At 39.6% G+C, this 17129-nt stretch overlaps 1 protein-coding gene across 1 annotated transcript; it reads right to left on the reverse strand.

Moving 5' to 3' along the window:
* Nucleotides 1-233: 233 nt before the first annotated feature.
* On the reverse strand, nt 234-14183 carry mttp (microsomal triglyceride transfer protein). Its single transcript, XM_084373543.1, has 18 exons — nt 13924-14183; nt 11971-12158; nt 11648-11791; nt 9416-9523; nt 9204-9320; nt 8966-9105; nt 8731-8881; nt 7882-8039; nt 7560-7728; nt 7080-7187; nt 6710-6922; nt 6406-6617; nt 6174-6271; nt 5921-6042; nt 5430-5657; nt 4533-4657; nt 1308-1478; nt 234-1222 (listed from the first exon to the last, which is right to left on the reverse strand). The coding sequence occupies exons 1-18, from the start codon at nt 13982-13984 to the stop codon at nt 1075-1077; spliced, it is 2661 nt and encodes an 886-aa protein (XP_084229669.1). The 5' UTR covers nt 13985-14183; the 3' UTR covers nt 234-1074.
* Between the last annotated feature and the right edge of the window lie 2946 nt (nt 14184-17129).

Here is a 17129-nt window from a genome sequence, read left to right on the forward strand (position 1 = left end):
AGTATGTTATGATCCATCTGAAATGTAAATTTGTAGTTTTTAAGCTAAGTAAGGTGTTGTCTTTCTCAGACATTAAGTGACATGTAAAATTAGTGGAGTGCCCCTTAAAAGGCAAAAGGAGCCCCACAGTGTAATTCTACCCCCAGCGGGTCAATCCAGTTCTGTTGTGTATATAGTAAAAATGTGTGTATACAATTTTTTGTTGAATTTGAATCCATAAACCGAGTCAAAAGTGTTTCCAGTGCACATTTATTGTCAGCCAATTACAGATCTAACAATCTGCTCCCTTAACATGGAAACACAAGTTCAAAGTAGCTCAAAAAACTTCAAACTACCAAAATGTTTTCAGACAAACAGAACAATTACACCCACGTACAAAAAATATATTCAAGTATTGATGGATTCATTTTTGATGATTCAATTTCCAACTTAAATCTTGCAAAAACAAGGTAAACACAATGAACACTCGTAGTTTCTGTAAGGAATATTAAACATCACCAAAAATAATTACTTAAAAATGGAATTAATTCATATTACTTTGCTTAATAAGTTATTTCAAGTGTGGGAACAGTGACATAAAACAATAAACTGCTGCTCCTTAGTAAACACATTTAATTAAAAAACAGGAATGTTGACAGAGAGGAGCGTTTCTATTAAAGGGGGAAGTTAGTCCACTGTCTCCAGTGTGATATTTACATGTACATCTTTACTATAACTGTGTTGGGAAAATTGCAGTGGTATTTTTCAGCAGAGTATCACCTATCAAATAAAACATACATCCTGCGCGTGCCCATCATAAATAAATCTTCAAGGAAATCCATAAAAAGACAATTCAAGAATTCCTGATTTCAAAACAAAATGTCAAATTAAAATGACTTAAATACTCACAGGCATGTAAACACTGCATGTGTTGTTAAAAAAAAAAAAAACAGAAAAAAATATACACCACTTTTCTCTCTACAGTCTTTCACTGACGTGAGGCTGAGGTGTGATAGCTGTCCCTGAATGCAATAAACCCTCTTTGTGTGACAATAAGGATGACGACTCGTTCCTGGATGGTTTATGATGTCTCCTCTACCAGCTGGAGTCAAAAACCTTCTTGCACATGTTTGAGTTCTCCTGGTGAAGAGGGAATTCAGAGCCAGGGACGAGCTGCTTCTTGCTCTTGTGCGACACAACGCTCTTCCCCGATGACAAGCTTTCATACTTGCTCAGGTGCTCACTGAAAGCGAAGAAATCAAGGAATTAGGTTTGGTATACGCTGATTTAACAATAAAACCCCAAATAGTGAAAGAATCTCACAATACCTGAAGGGAAAGGTAGCTTTGTCCATCTGCATGCACACCAGGAAGGGATATTCGGAAAACTGGACAGTGGTGATGAAGTCCAGTGATGCCTCTGTTTCAAAGCTGACCTCCACACCCGCTCTCATGAAGTCCATGTCCACTGTAATGTTTCCAGTGACCACCAATGCTCCCCTGAAAACCGTAAGTAAGTGAAAGTTGAAAATGTGCCCAAATTACATAGAAGAGTATATAATAATATATGTTTTCCCATGTGAAATATTATATTTAGATAAAGTTCATATGAAAATGCCATTATTATTATTATTACTATTGTTATTATTATTATTATTATTATTATTATTATGTGTGAAATGTATTGTTATTACATGTGACATCTTACATTTCACATGTGCAATACTACATCATTTAATTTCATACGTCCATAATAAGTGTTATTTTACTTTCTTTCAGTTCATCACATGTGAAATGGAGTTAAACATGTGATATTCCATGTGAATGTTGTTTTTACATGTGATGTCTTACATCACATGTCATAGTTTACAGTTGAAATATTACATTTCATCATTTAATTTGAAAATACCATTAATTTTACATGGTAAATGGCCCCAAAACAATTTGAGTTTAATTTCATGTCAATATAACACCTGTGAAATGGAGTTACTAATACAATATTACTTGTTAAACTTATATTAATACTTATATTGATTATACATATAATGTCTTACATTTCACATGTGAAAATCACGTGTAAGTCATGTGAACTTATTACATATGAAATGTCCCAAAGACACATGACTTTTTGTGATTTTTTCACTTTTAAGACGTGTTCCATATATTATAAACATTTGTTTGTAAATTCACATTTGTGGGGTGAAGGGGTAAGAAAAAGGAAAATTATTATTCTTGTAGGAGTCTATACTTTAATATATTGTGATATCTAACAGGTCAGTATCGTACACCACACCCACTTACCAAAAGATAAAATAAATCTTGTTAAATATACGATTATAACGGACGGTTTCCAGCCAGTAAGGAAACGATTATGCTCTTTAGCCTCGTCATAACCACTATGTGAAATGACCTTTTTTGTGTATTTGCATCATGCTTTTTGTATCAGGGGCTCAAACGCACAGTTAAGCTCACACACCAACAAGTACAGTTTAACTACCATGTAACAACTTCCCCTTATGTTTCAAATCATAGTGTGTGCCAACTAGTTGAACATCCAACCTCTGTAACTTTGCCCGCGGAGACATGCCTTGGCAAAGATGCCAGTGTGGTTTGTTCTGCTTCTATAGATAGCCTGCCAGTCTATTATCAGAGTGGACGATGTACAACTATGCTGATCCATTCACCTGCCTCTGCCATTCCCCTCCACACATGGGTCAAATCATCCTGAAGACTGAATTCAAGATGTGACCCTCAACAGTCACGAAAAAAAGGAAGGAAGAAAATCCCAAAACAGATATAAAAAACATATTTTTGTTCCCCATGATGCTATGCAAAAGAGGTAGTATGTCTCTCTCCGCCCTTGTTCTTTTCCATATTTTGTAAGTCATAGTGGAAATGTACATAGAGAGCTGTAGATTAAATGTGTCACTAAGTGTTTTAATGGCCCTAGGACAGGCTAGAGTCTCAGAGTCTAGAGTTCTGGTCTTACTTTAAACAAAGTTGTTTTGCTTACCACCAACGTTTCCTACCACTGAGATCGGGATTTCTGGGTCAAATAGGGATTCTTACAGCTGTTTTTTGTCTTTGGACACTAGCCAGGCTGCTAGCGGTAGCCATGTTGCTAACAGTAATATCACAGGGAAATGCTAGGAGGGGGGAAGTTGAAAAGTTATCTATTTCAGCCTTTAAGTAAAAATATATTTTGCAAAATAGTAAGACTTCTCAAATTAGAAAAGCAAGCGAACAGGATGAAGAATCCTGCTTAATTCAGTGTGAACTTTTGTGTCTTGACTTTACTGTCATGGACAGAATGAGGTTGGTACTACTTGTCTACAGAAATAGACAACTTTTCAACTTCCCCCCTCCTAGCGTTCCCCTGCGTAAGCAACATGGCTACTGCTGGCAGCCTAGCAGCTGATCAAAGCAAAAAACAACCAGAAGAATCACCTTGAAACCCCGATCTCCTCGCTATGAAAAGGCGTAAACACCTGGTTGTATTAATAAATGGTTTTGTAACTTACTGATCTAGTAGAAAGAGTGCTGGTTTTGAACCATCTCAAGTCCCAATGGTGAGGGGAAAGACATACCAACAGGGGAACAGACTTTGACACAACACCGGTGCTGTCCATTTGAGTGAATGCCCGTCAGTTAACTCTTGTTCTAACTCGGTTTCTCTCTCAATGTTTTCCTTCTTTGCCATCAGTGGGGTTTTTTTTCTTTTTCAATGTAGAGTTTCATTGTTACCTGGGGATAGCGACCAGGGAAAACAATGCTTCTTCCTGTTTTGGTTGCATAATGGCAGACGCACTTATTTCGTGCCGTAACGCGACCTTCAGGCTGAGTAGCATATTGAAATTATTTCCGAATGATAAGTTATAGCAGATAAGATGTCTATTTCCACTTTAAAAAGTACTGAGGTTCATATGCAGCCCTGTTTTGCACACGATAATCCCACTGTACCTGAATGTTACAAATCTGTGGCATTGGACTTTAAATCCTGTTTCATCACCAGATGCCGCAAGCTAACTAATACGAGCATGATGATGTGCTCCATTTTCAGCAGCTACTGTTGCGCTTCGACTGTAATGTTTTAAAATAGCGAACCAGACAGACCTGACATCATGGCCACACAAACCTGAAAATGAGACATGCGTGAGGCACAATGCTGGAGCGTGTCCAGCGCAGCGGTGGAACAAATGAATCAGACAACACTTATAGACCATCTAAAGTTCACATGAATCTAACATCAACAGAAATCTATTTGCAGTGCGTTGACACTGCTCGGACGTCTGGAACGACTTTCCTTTCTGTCACAAAGGTTGTTTTCTAAGAATTATCTGCCTTTCGCAACAGCCTTTGCCCTGCAAGTGTATTACATCATACAGTACATACAGTACTTCACAAACAGTGAGATAATGTATCACTCCTTGGTTGTACGTGAGGCTGTGACCCATATACATGACACTTATGTAAATGCTCTGCTGATGCCCCAAATTAGCTACAGGACAAAAACACCTGCAGCAGCTGTTTTAGTGTATTGTCTCTGGGCTGTACCTGTTGTTGACGCTGGTCTTGGACTCCCTGTACCACAGACTGATCTCCATGCCTCCAGAGATGTCGATGGCTAACCCTCCCTGGAACTCTGCGTTAGCTTTCAGACCAGACTGCAGTGTGATCACCTTGAGGACCGGAGAGGAGCAGGAGAGAAGAAAAAAAAACACATTTAAAGACTTGGTCGTGTCTCACGATTAACACTTCTTTTGTCATGAAGCACACGTTTCATAAACTGTCAAAGCACTTTCAAAGTAGCAACTGTATAAGGCATAATAAATGCTAAATCCTCGTGTCAGCTGTTCACATTTAGACCGTTTTCACACTCACTAGGCTTAACGACTGACGTTATAAACTTGAGTCACTCGCTATCTGTGGCTGTGTTCACAGACTGTATGCATCTGACCAAGTAAACAAGTCCTTTTGTGGCAATATAAAGTAGCAGCACATCACACTTCTTCTGGTTTGCAGCTGTAGTTTATGTACAGTCTTTCAAGCTGTTTTCACAAATGATCAATGATTTAATCATTCTTGTACGCATGCAAATTTTGTCAGCCTGTAATTTAAGAATAAATCAATTAAAATAACAGCTTCAAAATCATTTTGATGGTACGGTGACTTGTAATAGGATGAATGGTGTCTCTTTCTCAGCCACTCTGCCCTCATCACTTATTCAAACACATAACATTGTTATGATGTAATGAGTTTTGTTTGTAGTCAGCGCCCACATTACGTCTGACAAATTGTTACAGACCTGGGATTTGTATTTACAACAGTGGTGTTGCACTCAGAAGCTGTGGGGGGGTGCCAAATCGCACAGAAAGCCCATTTCTACATAATGTTGCTTTAAGGTGTGGTGTCAATGTGGCACTGACGTTGAAAACGGTAGTAATTAATTACCTCAGAATGGTCAGTCAGCAGGATCAGTCCCTTCACCACATTCATGGGCTCCCCGGTCATGGAGAACATTTTGGACATGAGGTCACTGTAACCCTTGAAGAAGGTGACGGGCCGCAGCTGGACGTCAAAGAGCAAAGCTGACATCCCAGCAAACGACTCCAGGTCTCCCTCTCCCTCATCAGGTGTGGCAGCAATCAGTGACTCCAGACCCTGGGCTTCAATCGCAACCTGGAAGATAAGAAGGAATTAGAAAAATATTGCAGTTTTATGATTATTTGTTCTTACATTTCAAACAACATGATTCATAATGAAAGGTGAGGCAAGTTTATTTGTATAGCACATTTCAGACAAAGGGTGATTCAAAGTACTTTATGTTAAATAAAAAAAGAAAGTTAAACATAAAAACATCTAAATTCCTCTTCCTGCAACAGTCTTGCAAAGATTGTTTTATATATATTACAATAATTCACTTCATCGTGTGGTTTCCTTACCTGTAGTCCATGTAGCATCGCTCCTTTACTAGCACCGTAAATGTTCATGTTGCTTCTCCTCAAGATCCCAGAGCCTGAATACAGGATGTCCAAACTGTATGTGGAGGTCACATCGGCAGATTCTGCAGGAATGAGGATTTTACAGTACTCAGTCAACACATAACATTAACATGCACGTGACTTAAATGTGCAGTGTCTTTGATTCAACAAGCTATTGTGCAGATTACTTCAGGCATGAGGCTTGTTTACTCACGTGCCATGAATCCTGAGTACGCAGACGATGACCCAACTTTTGAGAAACGGTCATAGTTGTGGGAATTCATGTCCTTCATAGCTTGTTGTATAACTTTGCTGAAAATGAAAAACAAATATTGTTCAGTAAATGGCTGGATATGAATATTAATGTTACACAAAATACTCCTTGTTGTGAGTGTTTGACTAAGAAGTTTAGAAGGAAAAGTCATTTCTGTTGGTCCATGACAAACCTGGCAGGCAGCTGGAAGCGGACGATGTCCTGGATCTTGGACAGCATGTACTTGTTCATCTCATGGGGCAGGTTTCCAATAGACAGCAGCAGATTTTTGACCTCTATGTACGACGGGTTGCTACTGAGGATGACGTCAGCGGCGGCAGCTCTCACGTTTTTCTCATAGATCCGTCGATTCTGGTGATAAACCCTGTTCACTGTCTGCTTAACCTACAAATGACATAAATATTTGGTTTCAGATTCTGTTAATCAGCTCCACAGAGCATCAGTTCAAATGAAGTGTTATGTACATTACGGCTTACCTCATCGGTCATGAGCTTGACATCGTATCTCTGCAGAGCTGTGAGGGCGATGGTGCTGTAAGCTCCCACCTCTGACTCTGCGTATTTGGTGAAGATGGGAATTGCCTCGTCAAGCATCGAGTTCTTCAGAGCCAGAAGGTACATCTGGACCTCGGACTCCACCTGTGTGCTGTCAGGACCGGCTAAAATCAGCTTCTTAGCCTGCACCACCGCCTGGGAGGCAAATATACAGCAGAAGGTCATCAGTCAGCTCAAATTCAGCTCAATTTCCAGAGTATTGTATGTTTTCTGACATTTTGACATGTTTCGCATTAAAACAGCCACCACATGTTTGTGTAACTTTACATTAATTGTCTTCTTTGATACTTACCGGTAAGTCACAACCTCCTTTCTGACACAGCTTATGGACCAGGGCTCCCATTATGATCACCACAGACTCCTTAATGTCAGTGCTGCCGAACTTTCCCTTTGAAATATCCTGAAAAGGAAACACTTCTCATTATAATCCACACAAAACATTTCGACAATTAGGCATATTATTTAAAATAGAAAGTATTCTGTGGGCAGAAAGCAATATTTTTCATATAAAGTAATTTATGAAGAGACCACTGATATGAATTGTGTTAGTTCAGCCCAAACAAAGTCAAACAAAGTTCAAGAAAAAGGCAGCATTTACTTCACATCTTGGTTATTTTGGGGAATTACATTTTATACTAATGGACTGCAATTACAGTTGTTGCAGGGGAAGCACCTTTTCCTCACATAAATTACTGATACGTACTAGCTGATGGCAGGTCTTACTCTTTCCTTTATTAAGGCAGAAAAGTTGCCGGTTCTGTTATAATCTTACCAGCAGAGCCTGGAGCATCCTCTCATTGGGATGTGAAGCGAAGCCACATGCATAGAGAAACCTCTCCTGCAGAACCAAACCTTTGGCATCTGTGAAGTTAAGGAATTCAAGCATGGCGTCCAGAGATGCTTCGGTCTGGGAGGAGGTCACAGCATCCACCACCTGAGGTCTGAACCCAGCAGAAAGAAAATAATACCACGAGGGTGAGGGATTTGATCCTGACAGTCACGACCTTAAAAGTTAAGAGTAATTCAAAGAACCAGCAGAGTGATGGAGCCAGTAGGTAAATTAAGATGTAGGGAAGAAGGAGGAGCCTGTTTACAGAGATGTCTTGCTGGCACTCTTCAGCACTTTGAGGATCTCGTCCTTGGACGCCTTCCTAATGCTCTGGATGAGGGCCAGGAAGCTGCGAGGAGCCGTGGCTTTGGACAGGCTCGCTGGCTCCAGCTGCTTCTGTTGAGTTTGCCAATGTTCGAAAAGCTACGAGGGAAACACAGGGGAGAGGGGATTAGGAGACAGATCGTCTTCAGTTAGTAATTACTGTACAAAAATATACCGTATCTGTTTACTAATACAGTGTTATTTGGATCAGTTTTGTAATAATGACTCAACCCAGACCTTCTTACTCAGAAATGGGAGCTGTACTGATTCAATAAGCGTAGGGATCTTTATGAACCTGTATGAGAAATGTTGGATTGCACATGTTTTCCTAACCTGCTCCATAGAAATAAGAACTTGTACAAGCTCATGGATACAAGTTAGTCAATTTTAAATATATCAAGCAGATTTCCTCCACCAGGAAATAATGAGAATCAAACACTGCATTTATGTGATTTTTAACAGCACTGAGGAGAGATGCGTTTTCACCCATATACTGTAGGTTTGTTGGCTGGTTGATTAGTGTGTCCGTCAGCAGGATTACACAAAAACTACTGAATAGATTTCCATGAAACTTGGATGGAGGATGGGTCTCAGCCCAGAATAGACACCATTATCATCCATCTGATAGTTGAGTCAAGACATTTCACTTAAAACAACAAAATTCAACCTCATGGTGCCAGAATTAAAGTCAGGGGATCACCAAAGTCATCAGGATTTATCCTCTGGAGACCATGAATGTCTGTACATAATGTCATGGCAAAAAATGTAATAAAAGTGAACAGGTACTCACTGATGGACATCCCTTGCACTTGGATTTGACCTTCTCCGCCACAATACCAACGGCAGCAAATTTGGCATCGATTGACTTGACAACCCCAGTCACGTCTTTCCCAGCAGCCTCTAGTGGTCCGGCCTCTGTCCCGAGCAATGTGAGGGTTTGCCTAAGAAGAAAATTTTGAATTTAGAGCACGCCTGTAAAAGAAATGGCAAATTGCATTCATTCCTTGCTAAGGCATTTACTGTACCTGGACACGACTTTAGCTGCAGCGGATCTACGGGAGTTGACGGCCAGTGAGTGCGTCTCTTCAGCCACGGCGGAGCGGATGAAACCATCTTCAAGCGTGAACACTGTAACAGAACTGGACTTCTTGCTCACGCCCAAGACCTGAAGGAGGACACATCGAAGCATGATTGATCAGTGAAATCAGTGATTTAGTAACGTTCATATTTCAGCACGGTGAGCTGGTCTGGATGCCGACATACCTGACTGTGTGTGGTGAATCCGCTCTCTGCAGTCTTACACGTCTCCAGGATCTTGGTTCTCGTCACTTGACCTTGGGCTGCTTTGTACTCGACTGTGCACCTTCCAGACACGTCATTCTGTTCCCACACATCAAGTTTGTCACATTAGCAGCATATAACGAAATACTACAAACATGAATACATGTAATGGGAGTTGTTTTCACGCCATTTACCTCTACAACCTTCCCAGTCTTGAGCTGTACTTGCAGCAAGCTGGCCAGCCCTCTTTTAATGTTCTTGATGGTTGCAGGTTCGGCCCAGTAGGAGTAAAATGCTTTTGCCTACAGCAGATACGGAAAAAGAAAGCAACTTGTTAAACAATGCTTGTGAACAATGGATGCCAAGGCAGATAAAGCAGCTGATGGACCCACATGATTGTACTGTATGCAGCTCAAAGAGTTTCATGGTGTCAGTTTTCCATGCGTGCATGGTGATGACATCAGAGACTATTTACATTACACGCAGAAATAAAATATATTCTTTGAAGTGCACATCAAGAACAGAGCCAGAATACTTTGGTGTTAGCACTTTAAATGTTTAAAAAGAACACCTCAACCTGGCATGCAGTTTATTTCCTCTAATTATATCCTGAATACACGTCAGTGCACAGCAATGGCCACCATGAAAGATGAGTCAGTCTTATGTTTACTGCTGTCAAATTAAAACAATCAGTCAAATAAGCTTAGCTCATCTTGGGAAATATCATATCACACCACAGAGTTTTCCAACGAGGCTCGATGGAGGACTGTGCATCCTGTTCATGAGTGGAGAAAGCAGCCGATTACATCATCCGACACTGTCTCCTATACAGTATGTTATTTATTCGTGGCGCTCAGTCACAACATCAGCCAGGACCACCATAAATAGACTGTCCACTCCTCTTATGTGTAGTTTTTCCTGCCGCAGCCAGCCATCGGTATAAATAAGCTATCCGGTTTCACACTGTCTTTCAACATTTACTCCACAGTGAACCACTGTTCATCCAGAGAGCAGCTTTTTCTTCACTTCAGATACTTTTCTGACATTAAGAATGGCGTTGAAGCATCTTTACACAATAGTCCCGGCATTATGTGAAACCTGTGTGAACAACAAACATGTCGTCATACCCTGGGCTCCGATCGTTCGTTGCTCTCCTCTGTTTTACTATCTCCTTATATCTGTACTTCTGTCAAATCTGATGCCTCTTCATTCTGATCTTTTCTTTTTTGCTGCTAATTAACTTGTGTGGCCCGTTCTCTCTGGGGTCACCACGGTGGTGAGGAGGTCGTGTGGCTCGGGCCCACTTTCACTTTTTTATTTAATATTAACACGATTATAAATGTTCAAATCTTCATCTTTCCAATGTTAAATGTTCATAAAAGACAATTAGTCAAAGGAGTTTTTGTCAAATGTTTGTCCTGTTAATGACCTATGTAGCATTAGTAAATGATTCAGGAACCATTACTGAAACCCAAAGTCAAAGCTTATAAACCCTTTATAATGTGATACCGAGGCCTTTACTCTATGTGGACCAACGGACATCAAAAACGTGAAATATTGTGGGAAGAGATAGTTTACCCTTGCTCATAGTCTCACTGGAGTCTTTCAATGAGATATCTAACAATCTACGCACATTGTTAGATAGCATACAGTGATAATGATGTGATAATGATGCAATAACTCATCTTACTATGAAGATAGTATGAACCTTATCCACCATTAATTTACTGACCCTCTGAACGTGCTGACCTTTGCACACACACCTACACACACACATCTGGCTGGCTGGTAATTCCCCTGCCAGCATCATCACTCCAGCACAATGGAGGCAAGCTCACCAAGTCCAACAACAGTGCTGGAAGCAAACTACTGACTTCATATCATTACTTATAAGAATATCTCGCATGTTTACGATTAAGGAATTGCCACTGTTATTCATGACATGAAGTGAATATAAAATATGTTCATTTTTAACACAAATAATAATGATTAAAGTTGTTTTTATCTAGACAGTGTGTCAAATAAGGTCTAAATTCCTGAGACTGAGGTTGTACAGAGAAAACAGTCTTAAGCAACTGAGTTTCACTGCAACAAAGCCAATTCTTTTAAAAATTAATCGATTAATCATTTAGTCTATAAACTGTATTTAAAGACTTTTCATTTACTATTATCAATGACAAAGAAAAGCAGGAAATTCCTCACATTAAGAGGCTGGCACCAGAAAATATTTGACATTTTTGCATGAAAAATGACTGAAACAATAAATCCATGAGCAAAACAGCTAATCGGATAACCCTGCAGCGCTACTGATGAGGACATTTTTCTTTAGATTGCATATTGTTTAATACCAAGGATCTAAGTACAGAGGAGTCCATGATAAGTGCCTAAAGTAGCAGTTAAGCTGAGTTAAGTACTAATACTCTTACCTTTCCATTTTTCAGGTGCACCATGAAGGGTTTCGTCAGAGCTGCCAGTCTGGCCTTGCCCAACACACTTTCAACTGTGGATCCATGGAGGATGTTCTTCTTCTCTGATCGATGGGACGCAGGGTCGATCCTCACGTTTGAGATCTGTTGACAAGAGATTAATTCGTGTCAGCAAAAACACACTAACATCTACTCTTAAGAAGAGGAGGCATGCAGGCTTTACTACCAATCTGAGCAAAAGTGTGTGTAGTCAGATATATCATATGGATTAATCTTACTATCTTTTTGTAAATGTACTTTATACTATGATTGGACCGACGTACCGCCAGTTGAATCAGTTGGTCATCCTTGCTGCTGGGGTCTCTCCAGACTAGGTTGACGTCCACATCGCTGGAGATCTTGTAGCCGGCGCTGCCCTCTTTTGACCCCCGGGCCTTGTCCACCAGCACCTCGGTGGTGTAGCTGAATTTGTACAGCTGGTTGTTGTTCAGCCGGGGTCCAGCAGCACCACCTGAAGAAACACAGGAAACACAGCTGGTGAGCAAACGAGTGAAGAAGGGTGCTTTACATTACTGCCAAGGATTTTCATTCAGAGTCATAGACTAAAAAAAGTATTTATTTTCTTATAAATATCGTTATCGTCATAGACTAAAAAAAGTATTTATTTTCTTATAAATATCGTTATCGTTATAGTTAAAACCTGCAACTTGTGTGTTCTGCGAAATAGCCTGAAAATATCAGGATATTGTTTTAAGGCCATACTGTGTGTCTTTTGAGACAAACAACAAGCAAACATGTATTGTGGAAAAAGTTGTCGTCAGAGCTTCTTGCTAGCACACAGCCACACTACATAGGAACCCTCTCAAGGCAAACCACACTTTTAAAGGCCTTGCTATCAGTGATAATGTAACTTTTTAATAATAAAACATACTGAACACGATGAATAAACCCTGAGGCATTAAACCTTTGTTAACAAAATACTTCAAACATCCTTCACACTGTGATTTATGACAAGAAGGTCTTGGATTCATTATAATAGTGTTATAAATATAATGTGTTTGTAACAAATGGACAGAGACACTTGAGTCTGAGGCATCTTTATACATGTTGTCCTCATTTATACTGTTTTTCATATTATTATTATGATCTTATTCCTTTTAATTGTTTTCATTTCTTCCGTGTTCATGTCCTTCATTCTCATTTTATCTGCCGTGTCTGGTTTTATTTTATTTTTCAGTGCACTTTGTAAAATTAAAGTCATAAAAGTGTCATTAAAAAACAACTTCCACTGAACAAAACTCCTTCTCCTCTTTCATTTTTTGTTTCCTTTATGGAGATAGCGTTAAGGTGATTCATCCAGCAGCCATTGAACGAGGCGTGTTCAATATGAGAGAAGATAAAAATCCCTCCTCTGCTCTATTAATGAGAAGCTTTTCTGTTAGACAGGATGACATGAGGGCCACGAGGAAAGACAGCCTGACGTGTCAGTATTTGATTTCATCAGAGGTTGGTCACAGAGGAGCGAAGAGCCGAATTCAACAAATACGCATTCTGGGTCAACAACTGACTGACTAGCCGAGATTCTGAGGAAACATCACAAGCAAAACACCAACAGAAACGATAAATGTTGTGTTTTGTCTTTTTTGACTTTACTCTTATCAATCAGTGATGTCGTCAGGCAGCGTTATCTGAAGCTACTCCACTGACAGCGAATAGGAGAGTGACACTGGCCATTGATTCCTGACAAGATTCATTCATTCGAGGACTTGTAAAGTCTCTGTTACGCAATTAAATTTAGACCACAGAACCCAAATATGACAGGATTGTGTCTTAAGGAATCACCTCTCAATAAATAGATGAATAAAAGATTAATAAAGTAAATCAATGACTAAAAACGACCAACCATATTTCTCATCTTGTTGTTCCAATTTAAAAAAAAATGTGATAAAATGTAAAATATTCTGTTCAACCTTTTGCTTGGGACGCCCTACAACCCACTCAAGGACCCTTGTTGGTCCTTGGACCCCAGATTGAAAACCACAGTGTTTGATCATCAACAATTCCCCAACTTTTCCCCCGATGAGAAGCTTCCACAGCGCAGCAAAGCTTCATTTTGAGCAACAAATAAAGCCTCGGCAACACATTTCCTCTCCTCCCAAATAAATTCATTCAACTTTCATAAGACAAATCTGCCCGTAGAGCCCCAATCACCCCACTACCACAAGCTATACCTGCACATGAGACATAACAAAAGTCACAACAACTCATCAACTCACCTTTGGCAGAAGCTGAGACACAGGAGGCTGTGCAAATCAAGAACACAACCAGGGTTAACATTGTGTGTCCTCTCTCTGCAGCCAGAAGAGTCAAAAACTGACACAGAAAAAAAGGAGTCAGCGGCTGAAGAGGCACTAAAGGGCCAAAAAGAAAGGCAAAGGGAGTCCAAGCTTCTCCTATTATGTTCTATCGGAGGGGAGGGCAGACTCCAAACTCCACGCTCAAGTACTAAGTACAAGATAACCAAACAATCATTAACCTGAGCAGCACAGATTTGACAGGAACTTCTGCTGCTGATGGACGCACTCAGGTTTAAATACAGCGGGGCAGGAGGTGAGTCTGCGCGTGGCCATGTGACCGATTGATCAGTGAGATGGGATTATCTGATTGATTCAGTTGATCAAGGGAGAAGGGAGACTCACTGTCGCTGCGTGCCCTGACTTGTCAACAAACAATAAAGTTATTTTTGACAGAACATAATCATAAAGATTATTCTAAAGGTATATTTTTATAAATGTATATTTACCGAGACGTGGCAGAGAGACGTCCTCATGTTCAACACCTCTCACCTCGTTTCTTCTCGGGATGAACAGGCTGAGCTTTGTCGGTGTGTCTTGGTTGGAGGAAAAGGGCAGTCCCTGAGAGAAACCAGCCCAGGAGCTCAGATTACAGCATCTCAGGAGACACAAGAAGTCTCAGTCTGTGTGTGTAGTACTGAATATGTGATGTGTTTACACAAGAGGAACCAGTTCACAGAGTAAAGCAAATCATAATTGGATGCCAGCTTTTTGACAAACTCCACTGCTGAGTTCTCCAATTATTGCAGTCCAAACACCGTTAAAGGATAAATTCACCCAAAAAATGAAAATTCAGTCTTCTCACCCCCATGCAGGTGAAGTTTCTTAGTCCACAAAACAAATCTGGAGCTTCACAGCTAAACAGCGTTCTCCTCAACAACTGAATCAGATGGGGACTTGTTTTAAAGCAACTGCAAAAACATAAAATTAGGCAAAATCTAGGTCCGAGAGTGTAAATAACATCTTTTCAAATCAATCTGGGATCTCTGGGCTTCCGGAGACTAAGATTGGGACTCCAGGCGACTTGTATGGAGCCATTTAATGTTTTCTTTTAGTTGTTTTTTATCATTTTAAAACAAATCCCCATCTACTTCAGTTCATTGGAGAAAGCTGCATTTTGTGGACTACGAAACTTCCCCTGACATTGGCTTGGAGCTAAGAAGATAATTAGTTCATTTTTGAGTGAATTTATCCTTTAACCTATGAATTACTGTGTTACAGCTAATTACAAAAGTTGCAGTCTGTAAAATTTAAATATTAGAAATAGGTAAAGGTGTTCTTATAATCTACATACAGTGGTTGTGAGTGTGTGGATGTGTCGGCAGACCTTCAAGGGTAATCTTAATTAATATGCAGCAAGAGGCTACTTAACATTCACACTCTCGTCTTCATTTAGATTAAATCGAAACTCTATTATTACATTGTTGTGGATTTTGACAGTGAATAAACCCACCTTCACTTTTTTTAAGATCAGACTTTTTGTTCTCAAGTTGTTTCTCAAGTTTATTATTATTATTATTATTATTATTATTATTATTATTATTATTATTATCATTATTATTATTATACAGTAAGATCCTCAAATAAATGTAAACAAATCACTTTTGTAATGAGATAAACAGTCAGTCTTATTCAATAAAAAACAAAGATGCCACTCTGTAAAGTACAACTAATGTTTTGGTTATCATCCCATCTTCTGAAAGGCTCATTGCATGGGTGAAATATAATCTTGATTAAAAAAATTGTGAAATGCAAGATATTCAAAAACAGTCCAAGGCACACTGTAGAAACTGCAAAATTAAGATGCCTTTATTTTACAAGGCAAAAATGATAATGTCTCTATTCTATGTCACTACTTGAGTAAATTCACTAGCCATCACTGAACACAAAATATTCAGATTGAGGCACAGACACACTGAAACAGTGTAAGTGTTTGTCTGCGTGTGCTAACTGGTCTCATCCTCTCAGCTGGTCACTAGTTTGGAGTTTCTGTTGGAGAATCTGAAATCCTCCTCCAGCACACAGACATCATCTCAGCTGTCCTTATCTGATGATTCCTTCACTGTCCCGAAGATAGACGTCTCCAGTAGTTAGAAAGCTCTCATATGTGCAGGGTAAGCCTGGAGCTGTGCTTCTTTAGTGGTCTCATTATCGCTCAAAGATCATCTCCTACAGATAAAGTGACAGGAAGTATGTCATGACCTGTGGTACACTGCAGGAACGTCACTTTTATTAACTTTTAACTAAAAACACATTTTATTGCTGGAAAAAAGATATTTAGTTAACAGTTTGGGATGCACATTAGCAAATTTACAAATTTTACAACTTATTACATGTGTCCTGTTACAAAAACAAATTATTTAGTAGTGGTAATCAAAGCATTTTGGCATTAAACTGGAGAGTGTGTGAAAGGCTGATTTAATCAGTTTGAACGACTCTGCTGTTGTTCTCCACTGAGACTAGAAAGCAGAAACACTGAGGCTTCTGGCCAAAGGTCAGATCATAGGTTTGCAATCAATCCCTGATAACACAGCCGCAAACAGATCCTCTTATCGAAGCCGGGTATCTAAATTGCAAATAATCTGTGTTGTGTTGAAAGAAAAGTGTCTGTTTGTTCATGTGTAACCCTCTAATCTTTGTTGCTCTGAGGTTTATTTTAAGAGAGGAAACAGCAATATGACTTTTCCTCTCCAACTGTGGCCTGACTGCTCCACCTCAGTTTAATCAACGAATCACAATCAGCGGAGTGAAAACAGTCAGAGACAACATCTGAACAGCACAGAGACGAAGCCCTGCTCTGATCCAACACTAACCTCTGGTTACTTCTCAGAAAAGATGCACCTCAGTTCTATTTTAATAAAAATTGTGACCGTTCTCTTGAATGGATGTCTGTTGTCAGCATGTTTGATTTTGAGCATCTCCTTTCATAATAGCAAAAACTGGTTTAAAATAACATCTGATGATGATTTTTTTGAGTGTAATATAAAAGCTGGGTTCAATCTCCATCTTAGAGGTGAATTAAACCAAGAAGAAGAATTTGATATTAAAACCTGACATTACTTTGACATTTTCCAAATGTTTTGAGCTGAAACATGTTTAAAACATTTTTTCTTGTCATTGGAACTAAA

Source organism: Pagrus pagrus (genome assembly GCF_965226575.1).
Source record: "Pagrus pagrus genome assembly, chromosome: 2".
NCBI lineage: Eukaryota > Metazoa > Chordata > Actinopteri > Spariformes > Sparidae > Pagrus > Pagrus pagrus.

Excerpts from the sequence above, each read along its gene's own strand:
- mttp (XM_084373543.1), bottom strand. The coding sequence starts at position 13,984 with ATGTTAACCCTGGTTGTGTTCTTGATTTGCACAGCCTCCTGTGTCTCA. Across the intron at positions 11,792-11,970 it reads ACCAACTGATTCAACTGGCG|ATCTCAAACGTGAGGATCGA; the intron begins GTACGTCGGTCC and ends TCTTGTCAACAG. Across the intron at positions 7,188-7,559 it reads GGATGCTCCAGGCTCTGCTG|GATATTTCAAAGGGAAAGTT; the intron begins GTAAGATTATAA and ends TTTCCTTTTCAG.